The 16,369-nt window shown below is 37.9% G+C and overlaps 2 protein-coding genes across 2 annotated transcripts; both read left to right on the forward strand.

Annotated features, from left to right (window-relative positions):
• Positions 1-5,477: 5,477 nt before the first annotated feature.
• On the forward strand, positions 5,478-12,405 carry LOC122667781 (F-box protein SKP2A-like). Its single transcript, XM_043864207.1, has 6 exons — positions 5,478-5,568; positions 6,281-6,550; positions 11,130-11,478; positions 11,577-11,718; positions 11,815-12,206; positions 12,257-12,405. Exons 2-5 carry the CDS (start codon positions 6,306-6,308, stop codon positions 12,183-12,185), a joined length of 1,107 nt encoding a protein of 368 aa, XP_043720142.1. The 5' UTR covers positions 5,478-5,568; positions 6,281-6,305; the 3' UTR covers positions 12,186-12,206; positions 12,257-12,405.
• Positions 12,406-13,763: 1,358 nt separating this feature from the next.
• On the forward strand, positions 13,764-15,549 carry LOC122668176 (putative methyltransferase DDB_G0268948). Its single transcript, XM_043864771.1, has 2 exons — positions 13,764-13,907; positions 14,908-15,549. Exons 1-2 carry the CDS (start codon positions 13,764-13,766, stop codon positions 15,547-15,549), a joined length of 786 nt encoding a protein of 261 aa, XP_043720706.1.
• The last annotated feature ends 820 nt before the right edge of the window (positions 15,550-16,369 follow it).

Here is a 16,369-nt window from a genome sequence, read left to right on the forward strand (position 1 = left end):
TTGCATTGAGGCTCTTCAATTTTAGTCAGCAATCATTTAAACACTCATTTATGTAATTGCTTTTTATGTAGTTTCTTTTACATAATGTTTACAATTTGGTGTGATGTCTTTTGGGAGAATAGTATTACATTGATTATCCTTGAGACCTTCTGTCCCCTGATATACCTGTGAGTTCCTCCACCCAATAGTTCGAGCTTTTTGAATGGATATTTACATGGTATTGAAGCGGGTTTTCTCCAGTCCTGCTGTAGGTGTCTCCAGAATTTGCCATTGTTCATCTATGCACGTGTATGCAATTTTGTTTTGGCCCCACATTAGTTACCCCTGGGACCTTCTGTCCTCTCATATACCTGTGAGTCCCTCCACCCAATAATTTGAGCTTTTGGGTTGGATATTTATAATGTCCATTACATGGTTTAGCGTAGTCAGGCATATTTGGATGTGTTAGCTGTAACATTGGATGATCCACCTACTTCTATCACATGCCGTGATGATGTGGCAATTCTGATTGTATTAGCAGACCATGAGGCCTATAGTCTACCTGGCCACAAAATTGGGGCTCCATTTGACTTGACAAATGGCTCAAAAAGGTCAATCATGTAGAGAAGTTAATCACAATAGTTGTGAAAGAATCTTTTACCCAATATGGTTTGTAAACAAATTTTCAATATTTACTCATCAATATCCTAAATTAAAGATCTTATTTTGTTGGTGTTTAATAGTCTCTATAATTAACTAAAACTTACTAATAAAAGTGAAAGAGTGGATTGAGGTGTGTGGATAATAATAATAAGTTTTTTAATGTTCTAAAAATATGGTGAAAATGTTTAATTATGTAGCGTAATTTGATGTAACATACAACTACAAGTTAATACAATTCTTCATATGGTTAGGTTGTAGAATATTTTAAATTTATTCAAAGGTTTTGATTCCTCCAGTTAAATTATGTTATACTAGTAAATTAAAATAATGTTGGGTAATGATTACAAAAGCTTATTTTTTAAGTTTGAAAATTTTTACTTCCTTTTCCCTTAATTTTCCTTGTAACTAAATAAAGTTTAAGAAAATGAAACAAGTATTGATAGTGGATATGATCTTCTTACAAATCAACAAAAATCAAATATATATATATTCCACATCCCTGATTCTACGAAGAAACTACCCCCCTATGTGGGGGGCTTTTCTCTCTTGTCTTTCAACAACCGCTATTGTTCAACCAATATTTAGACAATATTGAAATTTTGAAATGAATTATAGAACCACACGTAGATAAATTGGATCAGCCTAAAATTCGACAATTATCTAGATGATGATGTCAACAATATATCCATCAAAATTCAAGAATAATGGAATTGTGATGTGACAATTATGAAAAATATAATGATGGAAGGACATTCAACTAAAAGGCATGGTGGATTCCCACTCCACTCCTCTTTCCTAGGAAAAAAAATAAAGAAAAAAGTGACCCATTTGTTTTGTTGGTGTGACCTAGATTTTTGAAACATGACAAAAGAAAAAAAAAAGAAAAAAAAAAAGATTATTAGTGATAGACTAATTGTAAATTCGACATACAACACTTAAAAAAAAAATCTTTGACGTGACATGGTTCACTCTATTATTCATATGGAATACATTTCAGGAATGAACCACTGAACGGCCCTTGGCTTTCCTATTGATCAAAGGCGTGAGAAAGATAGAAAGAGGAGTGTATCGATGATTAGTACTCATTTCTCTGATCCGGTTGTCGACCACAGAAAGTTGAACAAGTCATTGATCCTAACATAATCAACATTCGACAACTGGGGAGTGGTTTTTTTCTGGGCTGGTGGGGGCCTTTCCATTCGCTTTCCTTTCACATCGGTGTTACAAGGCCCTTTCTCCACATGAACATGTGTGAATGATATTAAAAAAAAAATAAACAGAGTGAAAATTGTTTACTCACTTTGCGTGAATAGAAATACACGTGGTTGATTGCATATCAAGTTTGATGATCCATCTCAAACATATAGTCCACTATGTATTGAATTCTTACCAATATATATTACCTGAAAAATCACTTTTCAACAAAAAATAAAATAATATAATACATAAATATAAGATAAATGCAGTTTTTTATTAAAATAAATACATATTATACCATAAAATTAAAATTCTAAGAAAAGATAATTAAGTAAAGGAAGGAAAACCTCTTGCCAATAGAAAGAAGAAACATAACTAAAACAACTAAGAACAGATTGTAAAATCTGCCTATTACATAAAATAAAAAAAGAAGATAAATAGAATAAAATATCAATAATGCATGTTTTGGATCTCCCTAAAAGCATCCACCACCTCTAACAAATTCAATCAAATCATCACATTCACATTTACACAAAGTTTGAGCACCAGTTTGGATTGTTAGTGTTAATTGTTCCAAGTAATGATAAGGTATGTAACCCAGATTTGGCATAAGATACATTATCAACTTAATTTAAAAAGAAAACCAAAACATTAATTTAAACTGTAAACTAGAATATCTGAAACCATGAACTAACACATATCTTATTTGTTTCTTTCTGTAAGAGCCCACATTGCAACTTAGCTTATCTAGGACTCAACACCTATTGGAGCCTGAACCATGCTTTTCAAATAATTCATAAGCAATAATCTTCTATCTCCTCAGTCACTTCTGCAACTTTTTTCATTGTGGGTGAAGGATGCACCTGGTTAGGAACCCAAGCAAGTTCATTGGCAATCTTTATCTAACTTTTTAAAACCTTACCCTTTTGGCTTGTGGCTTGTTGAGTGTCAAGTTGGTCTGCTCCTACATTCTCAAATACGTAAGAGACAAAACAAAATGCAAACAAATAGGTGGGTAGTGAAGACATGCTTATTTGGCAGTTGCCACCCATATCGTATTGTGGGCCCTGATAGAAACAACCAGGGTCCACAGCCAAGTCTATGGAGATCTACATTAAATCCATTACTTTTTCTTTGGGAATATGTTCTCTATCTGAGAGTGCGGGCAGCGTCAGCGAGGGGGCCAGTAGGAACATGCGTGCAAGCATCAATAAGGGCAATAATTTCGCCTTTCATGGGATGTGGGTGGTCATTTCACCCCCATCTTGTGTCTGACACAAGATCACTATCCCAGACAATCCTTGAAAAAAATTCTCTAAGCGGCCATGAGAAGGTTCGCATGGTTTCATGAATCGTGAATCAGATCAATAAATCTGCCAATTCGGATCGGAATCAACAATCACCAATCTTGATTCTTATTGTTTTGACTGGGCTAGAGATCAGAATTGGAGGATCTGGCAATCCAATTCGGATTAAAAACCAATCTTTAGGAAACAAAAATTGAAGTATAGAACCTTATTTCGTCTTTGAACCCCTGTTTGTTGAAACCAACCCAACCTACTTCTCCTTTCCATATCTCCATCAATTCTTGGCTGATTGAGCTGAAATTTTGAGGGGAGCTCCCTCTCTTGGTATGAATCATATATTCAAACAACCTTGCCAATTTGGAGTTCTACTACTTAAAAAAATATTGTTATAAAATAAATTATAGTAATACACGATCAAGCAGCGATCTATTGCCCTTTTTTTTTACTCATATTAGTACATTTGTTATTTTGTCTTGCAAGTTATTATAAAATAAATTCCTATTGTTATAATTTCTTTTAGAAAAAAGTGTCTCTGAGCCTAAGGCGTTTCCTATGCTCTCATATATACATTTTCATTTTTTTTTTTTTTCCCTCTCTCTCTCTCTCTCTCTTAAATGAATACAAGTTATATGTTGAGATAACGTAAGAAACACCTTAGGCTCAAAGAACCCTTCCCCTTTTTTTTAAAACTCATTCTAGTTATAACTTTTCTAATCCTTGTTGGTTACTCCAATTATTTGTTAAAGCACAATGTCAATTATTTTAAGATGCCTTATTTTTGTTAATTTCTTAAAGACTTTTATCACAGCACCCTTTGAGTTATAGCTAAAACTAGGCCATTTATTAAGAATCAACTATAGTTGAGGAGCAAAGTCAATTACTTGGTATTCAAAGAAAAAAAGCTTAAATAATAAAAAGCAATTTAGGTAATTTAGAGTTAACTATAAGAATAAGGTCATACAACCACAATTGGATCAAGATCCTCTGCAGTACCGGCAGGGCAGCAGTGAACATCCAATGGCACAGCAGAGGCCAGGTGGAACACATGGCACACATGGCACACATAGTCTCTGCTGTGCTGCCGGATGTGCACTGCCACCCCGCCGGTACTGCAGAGGATTTTAATACGCCACAATTCTACCCACCCGTGAAAAGTACAATTACCACAAAAAATTGCAATTTTAATAATGGAAACGTTAATCGGTCGTTGGGTGCGGCGTGTACCTGCCCCCAAACATAACTCAACATGATATAATTGAGATTGTCCATCAAACTTGACAAGTAACTTATCAATGCGACCTCAATCTGAGAATTGTAGATGTGCCTTGAAAGAAAAATTAACACCAAACATGATGAGAGTATTTTGCAGTTAAAGGGTTAAATCTACTTCAAACTTTTCGAGTAAAATAACATGAAAACAAATAAAGTATTTAGATAATTAAAGTTAGTAAGGGATGGGAGAGGATTCTCGGTGCTGTCAATGTAAGAGGAATCTCCCATGCTATACTAATGACAATATATAGTATTATCATTAGGAGAATAGAACCCTAGTCGTGCATTTAGTGAGCACCTAGAATTTCCACCTTTACATGAGGGTAAGACGATCATTTCCAGGTGCCCAAGAAAGTTTCTGTATCTAGATATGGTTGCCATGCTGGGTGCACAACCGGATAGCATTCTTTCTCCTTTATCATTATTATGAATTGAAGGTCTCACTCTAGAGGGTTATAGAAAAGAAAAAAAAAAATAATTGTGAGAAAACAAGGAAGTGAGGGAGAGAATGCTCTATGCACTGATGCTTCGTTTCTTCGCATCTACCCACCACTCATAAGTCGCGGTTTCGATTTTAAACAGCAATCTTATCTGGCCTCTTTCTTTTTCCTTTGATTCCATTAATTTCTTCCACTCCATCATTTGCATCTCTCATTGTAGCCCGTTAATTTCTGTAACTTTTTTGCATTTCCCTTTCTTTCCTTTCATTACTTTAATCGTTTTCCACCCTTTTTCTCCCTTCATCGTCATCACTAATCCGGTCTCGTTCTTTCTTAATAACCCAATTTTAATGGGTCCCACCCAAATTCGATTTCATCAGCCTCCTACAGACCGACACGTGGATATCCACTCGTCATCCTTTCCGTCCTTTCACGTGCACGTCATCTTTCTCCCGCTCCTCTCTCTCTCTATCTAATTTTTTTTCTTCTCAAGCAGAGCTGTGCAGAGCGTAGACGTAAGAAAGAACTGCTCAGAAAATCACAATCTCTCTTTATAAACCCTACTTCTCCCTCTCTTCTTTTTTCTCTCTCTCTCTCTCATGTCTCAGTTCTGAAGAGTTTTCTCTCTTATTCATCTCACCTGTTTCGTTCTTCACCCTTTCATTTCGTTCATTCCTGAGAAGATTTTGGAAGCTCTGAAAAAAACTAAGGTAATTCATTTCTTCTTATCTTCACCCTTTATTCTAGTCCAAATAGTTTCATTTTTCTTCGATTTAAGATCATTTTACTTTTCCGTTTTGAGTTCGACTTCAAATCTCTTCTTTCTTTCTAAAGTAGCTTCTGCTTTTTAAGAATTTCTCCGGAATTTTTGTGCTTGTTTTCCGTTTCTTCTTCCTCTTGTTTGGGTGGCGTTTGGGACTACTGATTTTGCAGTTGATCCCAGTTTTATCTGGTGGTTCTGTGTTTCGCTTTTACCCACCACTGTCGTTGTTCATCTTTATTAGTTTCTCTTCGTTTTCAAATATATGTTTAATTGCTTTCTAATTGAGAGGCTGAGGAGCTGATATCTCGAATGGAGGTGCCATTTCCCTAAATCACAAGAAGGGTTGAATTTGATCTTATTTTGCAACCTTAATCCCTGGTTTTTAAGTTAATTGTGAATTAAATACGTGTAATTTTTTTTTTATTTTTTTTTATATGACTTATGAAGAGTCTGTCTGTTAGTATATTGTGGGGTATCTAAAATTTATGATCTTGAGGGTTTTTGGTGGCAGTGATAAATTCTATTCATAACATTTGGAAGACTTATGGGTCTGCTCGTTTTTCCTAGTTTTTCTGAATTTCATGTATTGAAATTCGTTAACATGTGCTCTCAGTCTTTATCTCACTTTTCCACGCCTCTCTCTGTTTGTCTTTTTGCAGCAGGCGGAGCTTTTGACAAGTGATTATGTTTGGGGAAGGGTCAAAAACTGGTGATTTAGAATCTTGCTTTCAGAAGCTTGTAGTGTTTGGTGGTAGAGAAGGCAAAATGAGTGGAGGAGGAGTGTTGACTGAGTGGAAGGACCTTCCCATGGAGCTTTTGTTGCGAATTGTTTCGCTTGTTGATGATCGGACTGTGATCATAGCTTCTGGGGTCTGTACTGGCTGGAGAGATGCTATTTGCTTAGGGCTCTCTCAACTCTGCCTGTCATGGTAAAGCCCCTCCTCCCTTTTTCCTGAACCCCTGTTACAGTTCATTTGTGGTTTTGAATGCCCCTTTAGTTGGTGATATTGCAATTTTCCGTCTCACTACGTCTTCATTTTCTTTTGTTTAATGCCATTGATGCACTTCTTTTTTTTTTTTTCCTTTGGAAGAGATTGATGCACTTTGTTGGTTGTATTGGTTGTTTTCTTCCTTGTTCTTTCTTGTAATGCATGTTATTGTATTCCTACTTTCTTAGATTCCCGGAGGGATGTGTTCTGGATGGAATCTATTGTTATCTTTCTTGTTACTCTTTACGGTTTGCTTATTTTCATGGTGAATAGAATTACGTATGGGCGCATAATGCTTGTCATTTTTCTTCAACCCCCCCCCCCTCCCCCTCCCACTTCCCCTTCCCCTTCCCCCTTTTTCTTCTTTTTTATAAGTTTATGGTTAGGTAATTTATTTTCTATTTCCTTTTGCTGTTTTTCTCCAGGGGCAACCTGAAACCTTATGGAAGGAAGATAATTTTCCCAGTAATTTGACTTGTTTAGGGACTTATCTCATCTTTGCGCTATGAAAGTTTAGATCGATATGGTGAACAATCTGCAATTTGGATTTCTGTCATGTTTTTTCTAGAGAGTTTATTTCCTCTCCCCCTTCCCCCGAACACTACATAGACACACACTCTCTCTCTCTCTCTCTTACACACACACACACAAAATAAATGTAGGATATTATTTGAGTAGGTCTACCTTCAGTTTATTTTCTCCGTGTCATTTACTTGTCACTATGATCTCATCAAGGCACTGTTAAGAATCATGGTGTTCATATTCCTGCCAACTCAATAAACCTTTTCCCCAACATTAGGGGGTATGATATGCTATTTGTGTGTTTACAAAATCGTAATTATTTTTGAAGAGTAAGCTAGTGTTTGTGAAATTTTTTTATACTAATGAATGGTAAATTGGTCTGGGTTATGAGTTATGACATGGGTACATGCCGTAATTTCTGAGGTTGGAACTGTCTCATATATGATTGTGACAGTGATTTGGAGCAAATTTATATTGTTTTCTGTAACTTGGATTTCTATTATTATCAGCATCCTCTGTTCCCTTTCCTTTTTTCACTCTTTCAATATCTGTTGCCAATCTTGTAACATTGGTTCTGCTATGCCATTTATATGCTTTTGTGTTTCAATAGTCTTAATACTGAAACTTTGTAATTAGAAATTTATTTGAGTCAGCTGGATCATGGAGCCTTGGGTCCCTGAGTGGCTCTGACCCCTTTGTCTTGCAGAATGCTGCTTTTGTGCAAACTGATCAGCATTTGAGTGCAGAACCGCTTCTTCGCTAGTGAACATGTCCCATTTATTTGCGTGGAAATTTTAGCTGTGTCCATCTTTTTCTTTGTATTTCTTTAGTTTGCGCTTCCTGGTGGGTGTGACCTAAGTATCACAATAGGTTATTTGTGTAAACTGTTTTTTTTTTCCCAGAGGGGACCAGGAAAAACCCTCCCCCACTGCTCCCCCCCCCCCCCCGGCGCCCCCCCAAAAAAAAAGTTGTCTATTATTGCGGATCTGATCACTTTTTTTTTTAATCTTGGTTTAAGTCAGACTGCTCTTTGTTGGCATTTTATTTGTAGAAGCTGTGAAAATTCCATGATAAAATTTGTCAATGACTTATTGGACCAGGCCGATTATTTGGGAGGCCTTGTTGGCATTTATTATTTTTTGGAGCATAATTGTCTACTTGTTAGTGCTTAAAAATTGCTTATTCATTGTGACGGTTATGTATCACTTTGCTCTTACATTAGGCTTATTCTGTTAATTGATTTCCTATCATTATGATCATCTAGCTGAAAAACTGAAAGTCATCTTAAGACATGCTATTGTGCATCTGGTTATTCCACATGTTTATGCACCTGTGCATCTTAGTTATCAAGGGATTCAATCAAGTACATTAAGAAATGTGGCATCATTAATTTCCTTGTTTCAGCTGTCGTGATGACTGATGAATGTAATTGGACTTGTTATATATTTTTAATTAGTAAGCTGATGGATTGGAAGTTTACAGGAGGATTATTTTTAGATCTATTTTAAAAGCTGCTTGGGAAGGAAACTTTCCTGAAGTGGCAGATACAAGATAAGAGAAAATGTAAAATACTGATTTGGATCTTAAATTCTTAATTTTCTATAAGTTAAGAGACAGTTATGGATGAGTATCCTATTCAATATCCCTGAAATTAACCACGTGGAATGATGATTGCTGATCCAGGCTGTCCATTAGAAAGGGACCCACTGGATTGGTGACATGTCACTATGTCAGATATAACACTATAACAGCCACCTTGACTGTATGGTCCACCATCTCTTGGGTTTTTCCCCTATTATTCCAATAGTTAAAGTTTTAAATTCCTACATCAAACGTGGACAGCATAAAGCTCTGTTTTGCCACATGGAGTTGGAATGAAATTAGAGGGTGATATCCTGGACATTTGGAGTCACTCTGCTTACTAGACTGTTGTGTGGACGATTTCTTGTTTAGTTCTCGATAGGTGAGCTACCCCTACGCCCATCCTAGAAGGGGGAAAAAAAAAAAAGAAAAGGGAAGAAAGGACATGCATTGACCTCCAATGGTTAGTCTCTGCATAATTGAATTGTTTTATTACCGAACATGGTGGAAGAGAGGACATGATATTACTGGATTTGGGCAGATTTTAGGTACTCCTACAGCTGAGGTGACCTCTGATAGGTTAATCTTTGCATAGTTTGTATTTGAGTACATTAATTTTGTGCATTTGCATATGCTATATTGTTCGAGACAAGGCATATATAAAGAAAAACATGGAGCCCTGTTTTGTACTTCCTTGAATCCAAAAGTTTGCATGTTGGTTACGAGGTCCCAATAATTTTCCATTAATTTCATGTTTTGGAAATAGTGACGCATGAGTGATTAACATTGTTGACTCTTGATGGAAACTCTGTGATTTAACTTTTCATATCTAATGCTTCCCTCCTTGTTAAAACTGAAAAGCTGATAAACTGTTATCTATTTAGTGTACTGGGAGTTTCAACACTTCTTTTTTATTTTATCACAACTATTACTTGATTGTAAGGCCTGGATAAAGTTAGCTCGAATAATCTCATACTTAATTGCAGTTGCTTGATATCCTAGTTGGATTTTACTGATTAGGAAATTAACAAGCAAAAAGATTGCATTCATCATGCACATTTGCTATGGACCTCCTCAGTATAGAAGTCTGAAGATGAGACATAGAAGCTAAGCAGGTTAAGATGGTTAGCAATTTGGGTGAAAGCAAATCTTAATGAGTTATTAACAGAAGAGGAGAAAAAAGAAGAAAGAAAGAAACGGTGAAAAGGAAAGGCTATTGCATCCTTATAATGAGTGGCTTACATAATGATTGTTATATTGTATTCTTTCAGTGGTGATTCTAACAAAATATTTGGATGGTACTGATTTTAAAATTTAGAGAGAATTTTGTTCTCATCTTTTTTACTTCTTGTAGGGCATAGATGATAGAGAAACTGGGTCTATCCAGGTGTTTCATTGGTTGAACAGATGTTACCATGCCACGTACATAATACTTGCATGAGTGCAGTACTAAATTTGAATTAATTTTGTAATTATGATCCAACAGGTGAGCCATTCTCCACTTATAGGTGGTGCTTTGTTTGGTTTTATGATTTTATTAAAACTCTCCATTAGCTGCTTGAAGTGGAAATGAGGTGAAGAACCGAATAAAGCAACTTTGCTAAGATTAAGTCCCAGTAAGTCACACGGTATAAAGTTTTGTGATATTAAAACTTGGGCTGAGCATTGCCATCAAGTATATTGCGGTCAATTTCCATCTCACTGATCGCAGTCCAGTCTAATCCATCAATGTTTGAGCGTATGATACAAGAAGAATTGAGGCAGATAAGTACACTGTTGATGTTCAAGATGCATTATCAAGAGGAACTGAGGCCTTCCTCGAGCATGTCTTAATTTTTTGAGATTTTGCTACCGTGAAATTTCTTACATTCCTTAAAGTAAATATGTTCTCATCAAATATGGAAAACCTCAGCATGTAGAGCAATTGAAGGAGGGGAAGCTTCCTAACTTCTGCCTTCCTTTGCTTGTCCGAACTTCTGTTTCACTTTTGTGTGTAGCTCTTGATTGAAAAACTCATTTCAGATACTGTTTAAGCTAGTTAAACTTTTAGCGGCCATTGATTTACTTAACACCATTTTGCTGCGTCTCCTTTCTATGTTAGCATCCAATATAAGCATGGACTATGGAGGCATAGGATCATTTTTTCAAGTGATAATTTCTTCTGTGCTTTATACAAGATAGGTAGCAATTTGGGGGGGGGGGGTGTAATGCTAGTTTGGACACTATTTGAGTGCCCTTTGAATCTGTTTTCCTAGTTGGTTATGTCAATGTGACTTTTCTTTGTGCAGAGACTATTTGTCTTAAGTTTCTTCCAGTGCTAAGCATTTGCATTGCTTCATACATTTTTTTAATTATGCACATCATGTGGATTTGCCGTATTTCTCTGAGTCATGTAATGATTTTATCATTTATTCAGGTGCAATAACAATATGAACAACCTTCTGTTGTCACTTGCCCCCAAGTTCACCAAACTGCAAACTCTAACTTTACGCCAGAATAAACCACAGCTCCAGGATAACGTGGTTGAGAGCATTGCAAACTTCTGCCATGATCTACAAGACTTGGATCTCAGCAAAAGCTTCAAGCTCACTGATCGTTCCTTATATGCATTAGCTCTTGGATGTCCTAACATTACAAAGCTCAACATCAGTGGTTGTTCAGCCTTGAGTGATGCTGCCCTTGCATATCTTACTGGCTTCTGCAGAAACTTAAAATTCTTAAATCTTTGTGGATGCGTAAGAGCTGCATCTGACAGAGCTCTGGAGGTAAATGGTCTTCTGTTTTGAACAGGGAATGATATTTTAGTTGCTTTTGCCTCTGTATGTGTGATGATCTTTATTTACTCTTGCTGCTCCCTATGCAGGCCATCGCTTGTAATTGCAATCAGTTGCAGTCTCTGAATCTGGGTTGGTGTGAGGGTGTAACTGATATAGGAGTGATGAGCCTGGCACTTGGATGCCCGGATATGAGGGCCCTGGACTTGTGTGGTTGTATCCTCATAACAGGTGAGCAAAACCTGTCAGATATGTTGTTTGCTAGTACAGGCGAGTGTTTGCTTTGTTGGCTTTGAAGTCTTGACCTGTTTACATGATTTGCTGCAGATGAGAGTGTAATAGCATTGGCAGATAGGTGCCACCATCTGAGATCTCTTTGCCTGTACTACTGCCAGTATATTACAGACAGAGCCATGTATTCTCTGGCCAACAGTCGGGTGAAGAGCAAGCACGAGCTGTGGGAATCTGTGGAAAATGGGTACAACGAGGATGAAGGGCTCATTAACCTCAATATCAGCCAGTGCACGGCTCTGACTCCTTCAGCTGTTCAGGCTGTGTGCGACTCATTCCCTGCACTTCACACATGCCCCGGAAGGCATTCCCTCATAAAGAGCGGTTGTCTCAACCTAGCATCTGTGCACTGTGCCTGTTCTATTCAAGCCCATCGTGCGGTGAGCCTCCCTCATCCTGCACATTGATTGAACCAAGCAATCTCAAGAACATTTCTCCCTCCCCCCCCCCCCCCCCCAGCAAAAAAAAAATCCAATCCCTGTACATATGGTTCACAATGAGGCGTGCTTGATGTTTTGGCCAGGAATAGTTGTTTTTTCATTCAAAGCAATTGTTGGACTGTGGAATTATGTTTATAACTTCTGCATTAACAAACTTTATTTGAACATCACACTACCCTCTTGCCTTTTTGAATCTTTGTTCCTTTGTATGCAATAAGGCTTCCAAGATGTGATCTGCCTAAATGGGGATATTAACATTTTTTGGCAATGACATTAGGTCATGGTTCAGTTTCAATCCTGTTATAAAGTCCCACCATGATCAGGGGCCATGGGAAAACCAGAAACGCAGGTGTTTCTTCAGCACCAAACTTGACCACCTAAAATATTGGTTCAATCCAAGCCAATGACAGTAAAGAGAGTCAGTCATCTCCATAGAAGTAACCATCAGGGCTGCTGAACCTAATACCATTTATACACTCTAGTTGGTCATAGGTTCCCACCTGGTCATCTCACTCTTACTTGATTTCGATTTTGCATTAGAAGTGTAACTCATGTCATGGACCATTCAGCGAAAGCAACCTTGTAGTTTTCTGTTTTTTTTTTTGTCCCCTTAAAAAAAAAGTTAAGATTCTGAATATATGACTTGAAACAAAGATGAAGCCAGCATTAGTATAACGTGGAAGGGACTCACACGATCGAACAAAGGTCATTATGAATCTTCAATATTACAAACAGATTAGAAAATGGAAATGTTTAGGAACTACATTTTAGTGGAAGTAATTTCTGTTTTAACTTCTTGAGGCAACAATATTTTACATCTGAACTTAAAAGAGTACAAGACTTAGCACAAAGTAGAGAGCAACATTAAGAAATTTTCCAGACTATAATGGGTTGGTCTTAATTTGTCCATGAATGGACAACACTGACTCAGTCATTAATACAAAGGGGATGGAGGAGTTATGGAACAGTAGAAGATTACATCTGCAGTTTTGGTCTTAATTGGGTCTGTGTGCGGTCACTATTCTGTAGTTTGCGGCCCAAAAACAAGTAAAATGCTGCATGGATAGCCCGCTCAGCAAGACTTGGATCGGATAATAGACCTCTCTTTAGGGGGTTAGGGCCTGGCCCAGGCCCATATTCTGAAGCTCTGGTCAATAGTGAACTCAGACTGGTAAAACCTTCATGGATCACACATCTCGTGCTCAAATTGTGTGCAAAATGACGCCTAACCTTCCCTCACTTACGTTATTGCATACGTAAGTAAATTTTCTAACTCTTTAAGACTATATATTATAGGAAGAGACTTTTCTACTTCCTCTCATGCCTACTGAAAGGAAGAATTAATTGGAAGAGAGAGAGAGAGAGAGAGAGAGAGAGAGCAAGGGCCGTTTCCATGCCATTTCTTGAGCTTGATTGGGCTCTGATCTCGTAGATTCACTTATTTAATCAAATTCCACTTCTCACTTCCCACCCACCCACACCTCTCTTCACTTCCTCTCCCCACTCCCCAGCCGGTGTTGGGAAAGCAATCAAAGAGATCCATCGATGGCTGTTTCTTTCGCGCCGGAGATATATGTGAACGCAAGGCCAACGTATCCCAGCGAATGGTACTCGAAGCTTGCAGCGCTTACCCCTAATCGGACCTTGGTTTGGGATGCCGGCACCGGCAATGGCCAAGCAGCAATTGGGGTTAGCCCCTCATTTTTCTTATTCTTACTTTCCTCCTTCAAATAAACTAGGATTACAATCAATCTTATATATGCAGAACTTGAGTGTAGATTTGACGAATAATTATCACCTCCAATTCCTCTAATAGGGTGGGGGAGTTGACCCCATCTTGGGTAGTGTTTTCAGGCAGGGTGTAAGATGGTCATTTTTGCCCCATGTGAGGAGTTGGAAGAATTGGAGGAGATAACAATTCGGAATTGGCATGCTGAAGTGGTCCAATAACATTGAAAAAAGAGACCATGAATTCTCCCACATGTCTTAATCATTTATTTTTAATTTTATGTGGCTCCACTCGTTGAAAGTGGCTGCCTGAGGTTCCACCTCGCACGTTGGAGACAATCCTCTTGCATTGCATGCAGCATGCCATATACTCCCCCTCCCTGCTTTGCTTTCAAGGAGTCTGATAACAAGGAGATCATTTCATCACTCCAATTGCGACCATCAGTGCTGGAGGTCCTTCCAATATATCAAGACATCCTATATATCTGGCTTTTTGTTTTGAAGAATGTTCCTTGTTCCAAGACATCAAAACCAAGTTGCTGATTCCTTAGCCTGGAAAACCAGGTCTTTAGTCAATCCAACATTAAAAAAATTAAGGTAAAATCTTGGGCCCAACCACATATATATATATATATATATATCTCATGGGATCTGGTAGACATTACTCAGTTCCGCATTGGGAGTGAGTGTGCGAGGGGATGGGGGAGTACACGGTACACCCCATACCAATAGTGTTGCAAAGAACAATATTATCCACATGAAATTCACATAGGCCTCACAGCTCATCATGTGAGAGGGTATGGGATGGAATCTATGCCCATATCCGCCCTTCATATTGGATGCTTGGGTGCTGGCTCCCATTTGTCCTTGTGCTGGCCCGTAAGGGCCATGCAATCAAGTAGCGTTCTCAGCCATTCTAAATTAATGATTACCTTTCATTTTTGTTTCTTTGCCTTTATAGGTCGCTGAGCACTATGAACAAGTAATTGCAACAGATGTGAGTGAAGGCCAAATAAAGCATGCAATGCCGCACCCAAAGGTTCGTTATGTTCATGCCCCACTCTCCATGTCTGAAGATGAATTGGTATCACTGATAGGAGGTGAAGGGTCAGTTGATCTGGTCACTGTGGCTGAAGCTGTACATTGGTTCGATCTACCAAGCTTTTATTCTCTTGTTAATCGCGTATTAAGAAAACCCGAAGGTATAATCGCTGTTTGGGGTTACAAGCACTTCACCCTAAATCCGGTTTTCGATTCAGTCATGAATCGTTTCATTGAGACTGCTATGCCTTACTTCAATCCAAACTATCTTTACATTAGAGATTCTTATAGAACACTTCCTTTTCCATTCGAGAGTGTGGGTTTTGGATCAGAAGGTAATCCATTGATGCTTGACTTGCCTCAAGAGTTGTCATTTGATGGGTTATTGAAATTGTTAAGCTCATGGTCTGCACTCAAAACAGCTAAAGAACGTGGTGTTGATTTGTTAACTGAAGATGTGGTTAAAGAGTTTGAGAGTGCATGGGGTAGTCATGATCATTCTAATTTGACAAGAACTGTGAATCGCAAGGCTTTTATGATTGCAGGAAAACCAAGGATTTAAGCCAATTAAGCCCACTACTTGAATGTCAAATAATTGTTGTTGGCCCAGTTGGATTTTTATGAGGGTTTTTTATGCAATCAAGTGTACTACCTTGGATCAACCCAAACCCGTTAATTGGTTGTTATGCTGGTTATCTGTAATAATTAGCAAGTTATAATACACATTATCATTTTTGTGGTTTTCTATTTTAAATTTGAGAAAAAAATCTCTACTTGGTGGTGGTGTTTCCTTCACCCTCTCACAGGATAACGTGAGATGATGCCTTTATCCCCTGGGTAGATACCCAGGCATGCTCACCCATTGACCCAGACATTTGTGTAGAAACCATGCGACCAAGTACAGATCTCTTGCCCAATTTAAATTTTTAGGTTAAATATCTTGTCTTACAATTTAGATAGTCCTTTGTGGCTCTAGTGACGACTAAATCAACGCATGATTGCATCAAGAGAAGTTCCCATCAAAGTTCAATATGAATCTTTGGGTACCTATCATGAGATTTATGGGCACATCTAATAGTAAGAAGTGTAACAATTACAAATGGGGCCTCTACTTCCCTCTGGCTAGATAATTGACACCAGATGGGTGTCCTCTTTTCTATAGTGGGTGCTCGGACCCTCTACTCCTCCGGCATCCCTAGATGCTACACAACCAATACAAGATCAATCTCCCTTGGGTTTTTTGATCCTTCTATTTCTCAGTTTAGTGGGTTACTGATATATTGTTTGAGCATAACTATTACTGATATATTGTTTGAGCATAACTTTATTTTGGGGTATATTGAGGTCAAAGGACTACTTCAAGGGTTGCAAGGGGTACTGTC

The sequence above is a fragment of the Telopea speciosissima genome, chromosome 7 (assembly GCF_018873765.1).
Source record: "Telopea speciosissima isolate NSW1024214 ecotype Mountain lineage chromosome 7, Tspe_v1, whole genome shotgun sequence".
NCBI lineage: Eukaryota > Viridiplantae > Streptophyta > Magnoliopsida > Proteales > Proteaceae > Telopea > Telopea speciosissima.

Excerpts from the sequence above, each read along its gene's own strand:
- LOC122668176 (XM_043864771.1), top strand. The coding sequence starts at position 13,764 with ATGGCTGTTTCTTTCGCGCCGGAGATATATGTGAACGCAAGGCCAACG. Across the intron at positions 13,908-14,907 it reads ATGGCCAAGCAGCAATTGGG|GTCGCTGAGCACTATGAACA; the intron begins GTTAGCCCCTCA and ends TTGCCTTTATAG.
- LOC122667781 (XM_043864207.1), top strand. The coding sequence starts at position 6,306 with ATGTTTGGGGAAGGGTCAAAAACTGGTGATTTAGAATCTTGCTTTCAG. Across the intron at positions 11,479-11,576 it reads CATCTGACAGAGCTCTGGAG|GCCATCGCTTGTAATTGCAA; the intron begins GTAAATGGTCTT and ends CTCCCTATGCAG. Across the intron at positions 11,719-11,814 it reads TGGTTGTATCCTCATAACAG|ATGAGAGTGTAATAGCATTG; the intron begins GTGAGCAAAACC and ends GATTTGCTGCAG.